At 33.5% G+C, this 17,025-nt stretch overlaps 1 protein-coding gene across 1 annotated transcript; it reads right to left on the bottom strand.

The window, feature by feature from the left end:
* Positions 1-11,457: 11,457 nt before the first annotated feature.
* LOC108324958 (pentatricopeptide repeat-containing protein At4g02820, mitochondrial) lies at positions 11,458-14,439 on the bottom strand. The gene is made up of 2 exons (XM_017557918.2): positions 14,037-14,439; positions 11,458-13,441 (listed from the first exon to the last, which is right to left on the bottom strand). The coding sequence occupies exons 1-2, from the start codon at positions 14,316-14,318 to the stop codon at positions 12,185-12,187; spliced, it is 1,539 nt and encodes a 512-aa protein (XP_017413407.1). The 5' UTR covers positions 14,319-14,439; the 3' UTR covers positions 11,458-12,184.
* Positions 14,440-17,025: the final 2,586 nt, after the last annotated feature.

The following is a 17,025-nucleotide window of genomic DNA, read 5'->3' as shown; positions in this document are numbered from 1 at the left end:
CAAACGTTATTTTCCAAGTGAGCCAATTTAATGAACTGACTCTTTAGATTTCAAACCGAACACCGTAAAGCCTAGGCCGAGTACTAAGACTCTAGGCCAAAACCAATTAAGACAGATAATGTAGGACATCAAATAATAGCACTTGACGGAATCATATGAAGAAATCGAACGCCAATAAATACTTAGCTTCTTAATGAGTTAAACATCAAGGAAACCGAATGTCAGTCGAAGATCGGGCACTGTAGAGAGCGAACGCTATTGAGTTTGGACGAATGCTCTGATTATAAAGATAGATTTCGGAAATGAGAACGAGCGCCTGGTGTAAGACCGAACACTTACTTAGTACGAGCGCTTGGCGTAGGACCGAGCACTACTTAGTACGAGCGCTTAGTGTAAGACCAAGCACTACTTAACTTATAGAATAAAGGCTTAATAAATATAAGATATCATTTAACTAATGTTCAAGAACGAATGAAATATACAAATACATATAGATATACTAAAGTTTATAATCAAATACCAAGGAACGAATATCCTTGGTTGAATGCTTAAGTATAAATATTACAAAACGAAACGAAGACGCTAGTCTTCAACTAGAATTCTCTCCAAATGAAAGAATCAAGTTCCAACCGAGTCCACAAGAAAACCGAACATTATATCGAACGAGCGTTGGTCTAATACCAAACACTTATTAAGAACAAACGCTACTGAGAACGAACGCTTGTATAATTGAATGGTCAATACTGACTCTCGACAACATGGTCTAATACCAAACACTTATTAAGAACGAACGCTACTGAGAACGAACGTTTGTATAATTGAATGGTCAATACTGACTCTCGACAACAGGGTCTAATACCAAACACTTATTAAGAATGAACGCTACTGAGAACGAACGTTGGTATAATTGAACAATACTTTTAAACAGCATACCATATTTCATCATCAACCAAATCATCAAACACAATATCATTCCAGTTTCTCATCTCTTAGATTCATATACTCATACAGCCAACAATGCAATAACAACCATATTTCATATTCATTCAGCAATCGACGAACATGCATCCATTCAAAGTAAGAAACTAAATCAAATTATATAAGCTTCCCTTACCTCTTAACGTGACCGAACGCTCACAGATATGGTTACTGGTTCACCTCTACAAATCCTTCTACCATCAACACTCGACAACTTCTGAAACTAAACCAAACAGAAAATCCAGAAACTCTCAGAACAAGATGATTGATTCATGCAACCCATAAACTAGGTTTGCATGTACCAGGAAGCCACACGGCTGAGGGAGAGATGAACTTACCAGCTCAGAATTGAAAACTTATCGGTTCAAACGAACGGCCTCGACGCCGGGAATGCTCAGGTGTGGTCTGTTTAATGATCGGAGGAAGAAAAGAGTAAGATTTCATAGAGAGAAGATGAAGAAATCTTAGAGAGAAGGAGGAGAAGAATGGAGTTTCAGAAGGTTGAAAAAGATGGTTGCATGTAGAGAGTGGCGTGAATTTTTGAAAACTTAGAGTTTTACTCCTACCGTCAAAACTGAACGGCCACTCCACTGCTCACACCTGTCTTCCACTTTCTGTTTTCTAGCTCCCCTTCCTCGACACTTGTCTTCCACTCAACTGGGGTTTTTGGTGAATTTTTAATGGGTCTGACAAATAAAATATATGAAAATTTATTTTATAATAAATAAAATTGTTATTTAATTTATGAAGATTTATATTTGATTTAATTATGTATTTAAAATATTATATTACAATAATTTTGATTCAATTTTTTATAATTTTTTTACAGTGTTGTGCACAAATATGAACTCCCTCTTTATATATATATATATATATATATATATATATATATATATATATATATATATATATAATATAATATAACATTTTTTTTGTTAAAATTTATTATGTAATTAAAATTAGTACTTTTGAATAAATTATATGAATAAGATATAAAATAAATAATATAAAAAAATTATATTTATTATGTCGACTTAATGATTAACTAAACTTTGTTTTATATTTGATAATTTTAAGAAGGTGATAAAATTATGAGTCAGTGTGTCACTTAATGGATACTAAGTTTGAAGAACATAGAATGTTACTTATGTAGTACGAATTAAATTAAGTGAACAACAAAGACAAATGATTGTGATATTGTTATAAAAATTTATGGTAGATCTTGTGAGGAAGTCATTTATGCTTCCTACACCATTTTACCCACATAGGACATATATGTGCAAAAACTCTAACTTGAGATCAATCACCTTAATGGATAGTGACTTGTGTGATAGTTTGAACAAAGCATTTAGATACTTTTGTAGTACGACTTAAACCAAGTGAAGAACTAAGACCAATGATTGTGATATTGACATATAAATTTATGGTGGACCCAATGAGGAAGTCATTTGTGCTTCATCCACCAGTTTACCAACACAAGACACATTTGTGTGGAAAACTATAAAGCAAAATTCATCTTAATGGATAGTGAGTCGCTTTATAGTTTGAACAAAGTATTTGTTTATTTCATTTACAGTACGACTTAAACCAAGTGAGCAACTAAGACAATTATTGTGGTATTACTATGCATATTTATGGTGGACCCTATGAAGAAATCATTTGTGCTTCCTCCATCATTTTAACCATAGAAGACATATTTGTGTGCAAAAATTATAACACGAAATTCATCTTAATGGATAGTGAGTTACCCGATTATTTAAACAAAGTATTTGAGTACTTTTTTTATAGTGCGACTTAAACTAAATGAAGAACTATGACCAATGAATGTGGTATTATTATGCACATTTAGAGTGAACCCTACGAAGAAGTCATTTGTGCTTCCTCCACCATTTTACCAACACAAGACACATTTGTGTGCAAAAATTGTAACGCAGAATTCAACTTAATGGATAATGAGTTGTCTGATAGTTCGAACAAAGTATTTGGGTACTCCTTTTGCAATACAACTTAAACCAAGTGAAGAACTAGGACTAGTGATTGTGATATTTGCATACAAATTTATGGTGAACCCTATGAGGAAGTCATTTGTGCTTCGTCCACCATTTTACCAACACAAGACACATTTGTTTGTAAAAACTGTAACATGGGATTCACCTTAATGGATAATGAGTTGTCCAATAGTTTGAACAAAGTATTTGGGTACTTCTTTTGTAGTATGACTTAAACCAAGTGAAGAACTAAAACCAATGTTTGTGATATTGTTGTACAAATTTATAATGGCCCTACCAAGGAAGTCATTTGTGTTCCCTCCACAATTTTACCAACACAAAACACATTTGTCTGCTAAAACTATAACACAGGATTCACCTTACTGCATAATGAGTTGCTTGATAGTTTTAACAAAGTATTTTGGTACTTCTTTTGCAAGACGACTTAAAACAAGTGAATAATTAAGACTAATGGTTGTGGTATTACTATACAATTTTATGGTTGATTTTATGAGAAAGTTATTTGTGTTTCCTTTGCCATGTTACTTACATAGGACATATTTTATGTGCAAAAAGAGTGACGTTGGAGTCACCTTAATGGATAGTGAGTATCATAATAGTTTGAACAAAGTATTTGGATATTTCTTGTTTAGTACAACTTAAACTAAGTGAACAACTAAGACTATTGACTGTGGTATGGTTATACAGATTTATGGTGGACCCTATGATGATGTCATTTGTGCTTCCTCCACCATGTTACCCACACAACACACATTGTTTTTTCTAAAAACTATAACGTGGGAGTCACCTTAATGGATAATGAGTTTCACGATAGTTTGAACAAAGTATTTTTGTACTTATTTTGTAGTACAACTTAATCCAAATGAACAAGCACTAGTGCAGTCACGGGAAACGACAACAGTTATTTTTGCCCATAGGCAGCGGTTCCAGAACCGAGGCATATCCAGGCGAGGCAAAAAGTCTACTACATTTTGCCTTGGGTGCGAACCGAGATATAAAAGGGGAGGATTTTGCCTCGGTTCAGCCTTAACCGAAGCAGTAGATGTTTTGATTTTTTTATTTTTTTTCGTAGGACTTTATGCCTCGGTTCCTCTTGAACCGAGGCAGTATGTCCCCCTCTATTGCCTCGGTTGTAACCCTAATCGAGGCAATAGAGCACATTTTTTTTTCATCCGCCAGTCTTTCTGCATCGGGTGTGACCTTAACCGAGGCCATAGGGGGCTTTTCTACCTCGGTTATGACCTCAACCGAGACATATTCCCCTATTTTTTTTAAAATGAGGTTTGTTTCTGCTACATTACCAACTACAGAAACAGACATGAATATATATTTACAGCCAGAACAATCCAGAATAATCCAGAAACGTATATTTTGAATGAAAATTATATTAAAACATAAATACTTTCAATGGAATCATAAATCAACTTCTTAGAAGCATAAATCAATCCAATGTAATCATAAATCAACTTTGAAGCATAAATCAATGCAATGTACAAAGTTAAACTAATAATAATGTAGAAAAGCATAAAACAACTTAGAAACATAAACAAAGAACTTACTATATCCTAATATCTACTACATACTATTATATAATTGAATTACATATTTAGTCAGTGCTTTCCTCACGAGTTGAAGTGACTTCTCTAGAATTGGAGCAATCCTATTGAATCTCTGCATAAAACACAATGATTTCAATTAGTGTATATGAAATCTAAACTATAGAGAAACTAAAATTCAAACCTAAATATTATTGTTTCCCATCCACTGGTGTAATGTGCACGAATAATGGTCATCATCCAAAACATGACGTAGTAACCACATTCATATGACCATGTTTGTCTATTACACTACAATATATCATCATAATTATAAAATGTTAAGTAACATCATTTGAATGGAACCAAATGTAACAAAGTATGGACTAAAATACCAAACCTTAAGGGCAACCCATGCAAGCTTTTTAGCTGTAGCAGTAGATCTCCCAGATAACATCATATCTGTTGCAAGGGAACTATTAAAAAAATTGCTTTAGCATACATTTATATAACAAAGAAAGTTGAAACATTGAGGTTCTTACCAATCTGCTACATGTCTAAGAGGGTTGGGAGGAGACTTGTGCAATGAACAAAACTAGACAACAGTGTTCTCCGGTATGGAGATCACAAGTAGCTGCCAATGACACCTGAAATTGGTAATAACTTCATTGTCATATACCAAAATTAATAAATGAAACTTTAAAGTTAACAAACTTCACTTACCCATGTATATAAGGGAGAAAGTATATCTCCTTCCCCATTCCAAAGCAGGTGGTGATGTATGTTTGGATATCATCAAATTTATTTCTTTCATGAGTCATAGAGGGGTCAATGAACTCATATACATCATTGAACCCCTTCTTATTACTAACATCAAACATATACCTAAAATGAAGAAATAATCTGATATAAGTAACTTGATAAAAAATAATTATATAAAAAAGTTCTCAAAAACTTACATCATCCACAGCTGAATGAGTGTAATATTAATTTCTTCTCTCCCCGACACAAGCTCCCTAACATCTTGATGATGCAAGTACAATGGGATCTGAGCTTTTCTTCCAAATGTAGTAGAATCCCAGTGTACATTCATCGATGCATCTGAAATGATTTTAGCAAGCTCGTCTAACGCACCAAGAGGGTCGTCCTCAGATAAATGAGTCTTCTTCGGTGTAGGACTTCCCTCTTGACCTATCTGCTGTTACATGAAAAATGGAAATGTTATAACGTCAATTAGAAGTAAATATTAAAATTGAAAAGTATATAGTACGAGTGTTTACCGGGGGATCAGATACATCACCAATCAAATGTCTAGGCCAGGCGACAAAGGACTTAAATGCCTCTTCCACAGTGAAGAACTCATCTGTAGGCACAGGAAGAACGGCATCTGGTATGACAACTTCATCCACCGTGACCTTGACCTCATCTTCTGCAAGTTGTACACCATGCACTACAGTGGTTGTCTCATAAATTGTAACACGAGCCACTAGCATGGTCTCGGTATCAGAGAGAATATATAACTGACATGGACGAGTGTCATCCATGTCGTCCCCTAGGGCACCGACAGCTGAGCAACTTCCTTTACCGCTTCTACTTGTCAAATTAAATGTTAGGTTATACAAAAAGTAAATTAATAAACAAAAATCATTAAGTTTACCTGTAGGGGCACATGTTCCGCTACAGGAGATGGTGGAGGACGATTGCCATAATCCTCATAACGCTGCTGAAATTGGCACGCAACCATTTCAACAACTTCATCATACAACTCTGCCCGAACCTTCTTTGTGATCTCCTGCGTCATCTCTTTTCTTATGTCCTCCTTCATCTTTTCGTATGAATATGGACGCGAGGAAGACCCAAAGAACTGTCTTATGCCTATACCAGTCCCAACACCACGCACCCGTCCTGGGTGCTCAGGTCGTCCAATAGCTGTGGCAAGAATATCCTGACGACCTTCTTGTGTGAATTGACCTTGGAAGCTCTGCTCAACCAAGGAGTCCTGTCACATAACAAAACTTCAAAATCATTTGAAAGATCTATGTAATATATATAATAGAAATGTTGTAAAAAGTACATTTGTTCAAAAAATCTAGAGATAGTAAATAATTTTTGTATTGAATCTCAAACGGGAAACTAAGGCTAATTGTCAACAACAATATATATTCAAGCAAACAAATAATTACATATACAACATGCAATATATTCAAACAAACAATATCTAATCCAACTTTAAGCCTAACTCAACCCCACAAAATCAACTTGTAGGGTGAGGTTTGCACCTACTTATAAAATATAAATTGGTTTTTTCTCTAGTCGATGTGGGACTTCCAACATAATTTTTCAGAAACCATAAAAATAAAATAAATTTCCTTTACATAAATTGTCCCAATAAAACATAAATAAATATATCAATCTATTGTGTTTTTGTAATATAGTCATATATTTGATATTTTTATTTTTAATTTTTGACAAGGATAAATATGTGAAAGAAAAGTTGACTAGTTTAGTAAATTTTTTAACTCGTGTTTTTTTGAAAAATTCTAAGGACTGTGTTTTGAATCATTGAGTCCGCCATGGGTGTTGTATATATTACTCCTAAATCGATAGTAGGATCTATAAAAAGAACTCTTAGTATTATCTCTATCTTTGTATTTTTTATGTTTTAGTATTTTTCGTAGGATTTAAATCTAAAGTAACAGGTCTTACATTAATAAAGAAAGTAAGATCTAAGTTCATGTTTGAAATTTGGTAAAAGACAACATGAATGATTATCAATTTAAATTTATATATTGGATAAATTTTCACAAGGTTACCAAACTTTTTAAATCTAAGATGTTAGGTGAGAGAGCAGTGTTCTGCAAATTGATCATTAAGCATTCAAGTATACATCTCTCTCTGGGATGCTATTAAAAAAAACATTTGTTTTTGGTCCTTATTGTTTACATATAATGATTGTAATATGTATATGATTCTGCTACTGTTAGTGGATTAATGTACCTTGTAAAACTGGGCAATAAGAACATGCTTTTGGATTATATATTTCATTGGACTACGTCAACTTGTTTATAGTAAATAAAAATTATTTATCAAGCTAAGAGCATAAAGAAGTTTAGTCATTGCTTGAATAGTTGTCGTTGATCTCTGGTCTAGTCATTGCTTTTCATTTTGTAATCCTTTTCCTTTCAACACCTGTTTTAACGTCGTCACGGAGCTACAGCCATGCACCGCCCCTCTCCACCTTTCTACTCTCGCCATGTTGACAACCTTCCTTCTAATACTCAATTTAATTTCTAAATTTTTATTTTATCACTATATCAAAATTTATTTTTTAACCTTTATATCACTTAAGAATTTAAATAAAACTCAAAACGCAGAGAGCAGAGACACGCCACTATCACTTGCTTGAGTTCAGAAACAGGAACCTAGCTTCAAGACTTTACAATCACACACAAAATAAAATATGAAGCAAAACGCAGAGAACAGAGACACTACGATGGTTTCAACCAATATACCAACTCAAATATCAAAGACAAGATAAAGAGGGTATAAAAAATTTATCGTGATGGGCAGCACCAACGACGATGACAGTGGGGGCGACGGCAACAATGACTACGAAGGTGAGAACGGCAGGGACGAAGGTGAGAACGACGACGACAACAACGGCAGCACCAAAAACTGAACAAATCAGCGAAGCAGCGATGACGGAGGCGGCTCGCGACGGCAACGATGGTGGAGGCAGCCCTTGGGGAGAACAACAGTGGTGGCGGCAAAGACGAACCAACAGCGCGAAGAACCAACGAAGAAGCAACAAAGAAGAAGGTTATATCATGCGAAGAGAAAGAAGAAGAAGCAGCGCGAGAAGAAATGAAATGAGCTGAAATTTTTTGAACTTAATAAACGATACTACCTCGGTTGTCTAAAACACCCGAAGCAATAACACCATATATGCCTCAGTCAGAAACGCAACTGAAGCCGAACACGCTTTTGACACCGGGCCTAAAGAAACCAAGGTCGTAGCACTTGGACAAAATGAATAGAAGCTTAAAAAAGTCTTCAAAAAGTCATACGGTGCAGAGGTGGCAGAGGCTTTATGCCTCGGTTCTGTGGGAAACCGAGGTAGTATCACCTTTTGTCAACCCAAAAGTCTGGCGGATTCAGTGATGCAGGTGTGGCAGAGGCTTTATGCCTCGGTTCTTCATGAAACCGAGGTAGTATTACCTTTTCATAAAGTTGTCAGCCCAAAAGTCTGGCGGGTAGGGGGTTTTGAGGCACTGGTTCTGCATGCAGCCGAGGTGGTAGCTCCTGTATGCTTCGATTCTGCATGCATTCGAGGCCTATAAGGTCGCCTTAATTACTGATCTGTCATCGCGTTTTATAGGCAACGATTTGGTGTAAAATGAGGCATATTGTGTGAGTTTAAAAGCAAATATTGTACTAGTGAAGACGAATGATTGTGAGATTGCTATACAGATTTATGATGAACCCTATGAGGAAGTCATTGGTGTTTCCACCACCATGTTACCTACACTAGATACATTTGTGTGCAAAATCTGTAACACGATTCACCTTAATGGATAATGAGTTTGTACAAAAACTATAACCTAGAATAACATAATTTTTAACTCGAGGTTACTCAAGGTGACTCCAAATGACATATAAGTTGGTCAATTACTTCAGTTTGGTAAATATTTTATATAAATAAACCAACCCCAATTGGTGTTTAAGCTAAATGTCAACTATGTCAATACTAACATCAAACTTGTTTTAGACTTTTTACACAAATATTATTGTTTGTGATAGATATTTATTACTCCACAATGCTTTGTTAATAACTTCAACTGTTAAAATGATTACAAATCACATATTTACTCATCAGTTAATGTAGTTTGGTCAAACATTTTAATGTAAATAAACTAACAAGATGTTCAAACTAAATGTCAACTACATATCAAGGTTAAATTTGTTTTAGACTTTTTTTCATTAAAAAAAAATACTAATTGAGATAGATGTTTAGGGTCATCAATTTCCATTTCTTAAATAACAATGTCATTTGTTTGTCATTAACTCCAATTCATATACAATGTTATTTACAACTGTAAATTACATCTTATACAATGTACACGATTATGTTCAAATATATAAATCAAAGTATTGAAACATTAATTCCCTCTAAATATTATCTCCATCGAGTACCCAATCATATATTTTTTTTTCTAATTTATTGTAGGTCTTCCTGAAAAAAAAATAATAAGTCATAACATAACGTAATAAATGATTAAAAAAAATTAATAGATACTTACAAGCTTTACTTAGGCATGCTCTTCCTATCATATTTAGAATTATCATCTCACAACTCAAGAAATTTTAGAACTAACACACCATAGTCATATCTAAAGACATTAATTCAAAGTTGTCCTCATCCACCCACAGCAAAGCCACCACCTCTAGTGACTTTGATTGTGCGAGTTCCAACTCTGCACTTGATAGATCATCCAATTAATTACTTGTTCTTCATAGTATTATAATATTACCTACAATTCCAAGGGATATTTTAGCACTATCTCCAAGCGCAAAATAATAATTCAAAACATCATTAACCAGATTAAACCTTTTCTTTCTTCATGAATTAAATAAAATTATTCAGTTAGTTCATCAAAATCAATTTTGAAAGCATAAGGCAATTACTATCAACATCCTTCCAATCCTCCACCTAGCCACAGTTCAATCAAGAACATGCTACAATTTTATATAATGTTTCCAGTTCTCAATTATGGAATTTGACAAACAAAAGAAAAGAAAAATCTGTCCACACAAATGCAATCTCCACATTAAGAAATCATCCATTTATTCCCACTAATAAAATAATACTTTTACTTTAAAATATAAAATAATTTAGAATGAAACAAGCAGGAAAGTGAAAAAAATATTTTTTTATCAGATATTAAAAAGGCATACGAAAATTGAGAGATGTACATATGAAAAAAAAATCACTCCCACCAAGTAAACCTAATAACCAGAATCGCAAAAAACATTAAAATAAAGAGAAAAATGTATTAAAATAAAGAGTAATGTAAGATGACATACATTTTTATTTATGTAACATATATTATAAAAATAATGATCATAAAAAATATATTTTACAAAATAAAAATAAAAAATAGTATAAAATGAATGTAAAAAATATGTTTCTAAAATGATCAATTCTAAAATTATCATTTTTCTAAAATAAATTTATGCACAGAACCAAAACTAACAAATCTAAACTGCGTGAAACCCTAAATCCCAAAAATAAAAAATTTCTCTTCACTCACTACGAAGCAATAAGATGATAAAAAGACCCACGAAGACACAATGAACGGTGGATGACGAAGACACATCGTCAAACAACACGGTTATCCAGGTTTCAGTTAATCTCTCAACCCTATACAAATAGTAATAATAGACAGGTCAAATAAGGGTTGGAGAACGAAGGAGAACCTAGGTTTTCATCCTATACCAGGACAAGCAAGAGTTATAAACAGTGTTCGATTAACAAAGAAGAAAACCTAGCGCAATCTCAATTTCAAACACAACGGTGTGCCTTCTTCCTTTCCCTTAACACCAGCGTCAAAATAAAAATAAAAAATACAAAATCTTATTCTTGCACAAAGTAGGATGTCACCTCAGTGAATAAGAAAGAAAGTAATAAGAAAAACAAAATCGTCTAACACCACTTTCCGAAAAAAATAAAAAACATTCGAGTCAAAATAATAGTTCATTACGCACTAAATGCAGATAACGTCGGGTACGAGATAATGAATTGATTATTACACGTGGATTCAATCATAAAAAGAGACAATAAATTGTTGGCAACACGTGTATTCAATCTCAACATAACTAAATAAGTGGTACTGATGGTAATGATACTGTTATAGGGATTACCGTGAAGCAGTTAATTAATTCCATTAAGGAGTTCTAGATCATTAGAAAAAGTTGATACATGGTTGGGGTGGACTGAATCAATAAGGTTGAGATTCTTGGGTACGTACACATCACTCAACAAGTAATGACAAATTTGCAACACCGCCAAATCAATAACGAAAACATTTACTACACAGAAAAATAAACTGAAATAACTTTTGCTGAATATTTTAATTGAGAAATATAGGTAATCCACAGCACGTTGGAGAATCAATGAAAACGACAGCAACTTTCAGAATGTTGGCAGACTTAACAACTTCAATGAATTTCAAATGTTTCCTCATTGGAATGGAAGAAGAATCAATATCAGGGTGCTCTGTAACTTGTTGGGCGGCGAAATTGTGACAAGTTGGGCATCATCACGCAAAAACATGATATGTTGTCCACAAAACATTATAATAGCTTGAAGTATTCAACCGGGTTATCTACTGATTCTACCTACAAAATCAAGGCTCGGTCAAAATTTATATCAGTTGCCAAGTTGGGTTTTGCATCACAAATGCAACTAACACTACAAAATCTCGAAGTGGCATTGGCGCATGAACAGAAATGGAACTATTCCGTTCCGTTTTCCTTGGTTCATGTCTTTTAACAAAACTGGTTTCCATGCACTGCACATGAAATGGATCTCACGTTAAGCTACGTCCCTTACTATCTCACCAGCCAAACACTCTGTAAAACTCCTTTTATTTGATACTTAACTTAGGACAAATTCCTTGAAACATCACACACACACATTTTACTGGTTAGATCCAATAGTCTCTGAGTCTCTTCGTCGAACTTCACATTGTCCTTTCTCATCCTCTCTGCGACAATGAGAGGCATTTTACCAGCTGTTGCATAAACTTTGAGAAATTGATTATAAATATCAGTATTCACATGACCAGCATTCCTAAGGATAACTAACAACTGATCTGCTCCTTCAGTATGAGCTTGCTTCTCAATGATTTTAAATGCTTCCTGTACTAATCTTTGATCCAGACTCCATTTTTTCACACTAGAAATAGCTTTACTAAAATAATCGAGAAATTTTTCCACATCCTTCCTTTTCAAATACCCCCATGTCAATAGCTCCCATGTAGTGTAACAAGGAATGGCACCCTTTTGCACTATTTGATTACAAAAACCTTCAGCCAATTCCATCTGGTCTTGGTTAATGTATGAAGCAAGAAGTATGTTTGAAACTCTGACATCATTGGTCCCAGAAACAGACTCCCATTCCCTATAAAGATCCTCAGCTCCAGCAATGTCTCCAAGTTTCACCATAGAGGATATCACGCAAATATACTCATTATCATTCATTTTGCGAAAGGAGGCTTTCATTTTCTGCCATATTCGTTTAACGTCATCTTTATTCCCCATGTTTGTATGCAAGCTAAGGAGAGAGGAAAATGCAGTTCGAGTTTTCCTAGAGGTTCTATTCTCCATCTCTTTCACAGTAGATCCTGCTTTCTCAAGGCAAGCACTTTTTATGTACAAATTGGTCAATGTACTGTATGTTACCCAGTCCGGATCTATTTTTGCCTTCTTTAACTCAAGCAGTACTCTTTCTGCTGTTTCTACATCATTCTGCGAGGCACAAGCAGTTAACCATAAATTGAAAGTGACAACATCTGGGGAAGTGTTAAGCTTTAATTCCTGAATAATTTTAGGAACTTTTTCTAGCTTCCCATTCGATATGTAGAGGGATAACATGTGATTATAAGGAAGAGGACATCTCAAAAAGTCACATTCTGACATTTTCAACATGAGGGCCTCAGCTTTGTCAACCAAATTCTTTTGGACATAGGAATGGAGAAGTGAGGAGCAGGTTTGCTGGCCCCTCATACGATCAGGAAGATCCTCAAAGAATTTTTCTGCACTCTTTAAACCCCGAACTTTAGTTATCAAGTCCAAGTGGACAGCATAGTCACCCGGCACCAGCTTGATATCTTTCTGCAAGGTCATCCATTCACATACCTATTCAAACAAAAAGGATCAACCGTTTTACATTAAAAGGCCAGTAAAAGATCACTCCAATTAACCCCCAAGCCTAGACAGCTTGGCTGGGACATTTGAAATTGCAAGTAAGCGGGGTTCAACAAAATATTGTTGGAACACCTTTTTCCCCTGGTAGGGTCTAATACCAAAATAAAAACACAATTGCAACACTGAATAAATGAAACAAATTATAATTCGTTCATTTTTCAGTTAAGAGATTTTTAAACCAATCAACTAAGCGTACCAGTATTTAAAAAATTCTTTAATAAGTGAACAGTGAAACTCAACTAAAAAACTATCAAAGTTGTTTTAACTCAAATCAATTTTGAACAAAGCAAGTCAACATTCAACTAAGATGACACACGAACTAAAATCGTGAATCCAAACACGTACTACTTTGTGTAACTTAAAATTATGATTACAAATTCAATATTTTTTCAGTAACCCAGCATAAAACATTTATAGTAGAATAACCAAAGGAAAGCTAGTAGTGTGTCCCTCATGATTCAGGATTCAACATATTAATAGGTTACAACTAACCGATATTACAGAGTTCAAGAGATGATGAACCAACCTCGAGTGCATGTTTATAGCGTTTTTCCCTACGAAGCTCTCGAACAATGCGATTGAGCTGGTATTTGCGTGGTGGCGCGTGACCCTCTTCCTTCCACTTATTGATGGTGATAACGGCACTGCGTTTAGGGTACACAAGGCTCAGAAGCCTCCTCCCTAAGGTATCTCCACCACCACTAGAACTGGCGGCTGCGGCGGCACGAACAGGCACCGCCTCTGTGGAAAAGTGGCGAATGACGGCGAGAAAACGCAGCAACATTCCCCTTTTACTCCACTGCATCATGATCAGTGAGTTGGTTTGAGCTCTTTAACCCTAAATTGAAATGAGCTCCTATTTTCCTAGGCTATTTTTATTTTCTTTTGCCATTTCAGTTTTTACCAACACATGGCTCACGGATGTGGTTTACGAATTGCCCCTCTGCTCTTTTTTAAAAAACAAATCACGGTGTAATATATTTTTAAAAAATATAATTTAATAAATTGTTAATGCAAAAAATTCTACAAATTAATTAATTAATACTACTTTATATATGATTACTTTTTTCTAAAAAATTTCATAAAATTAAGGAAATAATTTTATGATAAATTATTATCAGATAACAGTATAATTGTCTTTCTCTTCTTAAGACTAGAAGTTATTGAGAGCGTCAGAATAACATCTAATTACTAGTATCATATTTTTCAACCATATCACACAATATAAGATAAACCATCCTACCATTTACAACTAAATAGAATTGAGAAAGTCACTTTAAATAACTAAAAGAACTCAGACTCACTCGCCTAGCGAGCAGTCTTCACTCGTCCAGCGAGAGCACAACCAGTGAGCTCCAACATCCCAACAAGTTGGCTCGCCTAGCCACTAAAACCCACTGTTCAACACTCTCAATACTCGCCCAGCAAGCACCTACTCGCCCAACGACACTACATAATTATGCAGAATACCAATTATGCAGAATTTGCACCCCTTAATCCATCCCAACCTATCTTGGACATTCCTATCAACTTCCACCACTTTCATTTGATGTTCTAAGATACAATTAACCTGTCTAAGTGTATAATCTTCAACTTAAACCAAATTTAAATATGTTTCACTATAGGATTTCGATTCAAATTAACTAAAACCTCACTTTAGATACCAAATTTCTATTCTATACCTTTTAGCTCATAACTAAGCAATTTAGGGGTTTAAGCAAGTCCAAATTGACTCAAAAGTAAACCCAAAACCCTTAATTTTATCTCATACCTTCTACTTCTAAAACTCACTACTCAAAACCTCAAAATACATTTAAAAGTCATTGAAAAACACAATCTAACGTCCACCATTCATTTCTAGACCATTCTTATCTTTACTCACCACCTAAAAAAATCTCAAATGACACTACCATGGATCCCTAACCACCATTTCTCCATTTTTACCATTTCTTCTAAAAATTTTCTATCAACACCTCTCTTTTGACCAAGATGACCCATAATTTTACTAATTCATTTCCATTTAACATTTCAACCAAAAGTAACACAACCATTTCACAAAACACACATTCACAAGGTTATTACAACCTAAACGCAAAGTCATACAAAGCATCAAGCATCACACTATTGATTTCACTTAGTTAAAACATAATTCAATAAGCCAATCATCTCAATTACAACTAAAATATTATATCATCTTAACAATTTATCAATCATAATTGAAATTCAATAATATAAGCATAAACATTGGCTTCCCTTACCTTAATAGGAATCTACCACAACTCTACACAACTAACTGTTATTGCTTCGAGCTCAAAGAACTCTAGAAAAAACTTACAAGCCATAGAAACATGATTAGAGAAAATCCTTAGGACATCTGATCAACGAAGAGATGGAAAGAAAACAAATTTGACATATGCGAAAGAAATCTTTATGCGTGGACATGACAAAAAATTAGAGAAAAAGTGAGAAGAAACTTACTTGCTTTATAAGAAAGATTGATCGAATGGAAATGAAGGATTCACTCTATGATCGCTTAGACACCTTATGATAATCAAACAGATGATCTAGGAGTTAGAAATTGTAGAGAAAATGACAAAATAACTAAGAGAAAAAGTTCTAGAGAGATGACAAATGTTTTTGATAATGAGACAAGTTTAAAAATTTCTATTTATATTATTGAATTATTTTAACTTTAAAATACTCAGTTTTATTATTTTAAAAGACTTATCAACTCTAATACTCTATTTTTCAAAAGTAATTAATTATTATATTAATTAAATTAAAAACCATTTTAGAAATGAAAAATCATAAATATTTAAAATAAATTTTATTATTAATAAAAATTATAATTAATTTCTGAATTAAAATCTAAAATAGTATTTAATATTAATTAAATTATAATTTATTATTATTGATTCTATATTATTCTATACTTTTTTTTATATTTCCACTTGTTAAAGAATTCTGTGCCGATCATCCTTATCTCCTACCTCAATCTTAAACTTCCTTAGATAAGACCATCTTCCTCCGTTGTAGCTCTTATTATGTTAATGTGTGAAAAAAATTAGTAAAATTGTATTATTCCAAACAATAAATAATAATTTTAATACTAAAATGGTATAAGAAAAATAAAAATTGAAGTAGTATTTAAATTTTTGAAACAATATTTATCTTCTTTCAATTTAATTTTTAAACTATTTTTTTCTCAGTTCACTTTTTTCTACCGAACCAATTTTATAATTCCATAGTATGATTTCATATGAACGAACGATAAATTTAGTTCCTAGAATTCTATGTTTTTTCTTAAAAAATCTTTAAAATAATAAAATCATATAAGTAATTTATAGTAAAAAATATTGGGTGAAGAATTGATTTTATTTGTATAATTGCGATTACAACCTCTAATGAGTTTTCACAGTAAAAATCCAGACATTTTTTTACTAAATAGATAACCTACATAATATATAAACAAACTTAGGATGTTTAATTATTACTCCAACGGTACTCTTATTGTG

Source organism: Vigna angularis, chromosome 3 (assembly GCF_016808095.1).
Source record: "Vigna angularis cultivar LongXiaoDou No.4 chromosome 3, ASM1680809v1, whole genome shotgun sequence".
In the NCBI taxonomy this organism is placed as follows: domain Eukaryota; kingdom Viridiplantae; phylum Streptophyta; class Magnoliopsida; order Fabales; family Fabaceae; genus Vigna; species Vigna angularis.
This window is presented reverse-complemented; position numbering and strand designations above follow the sequence as displayed.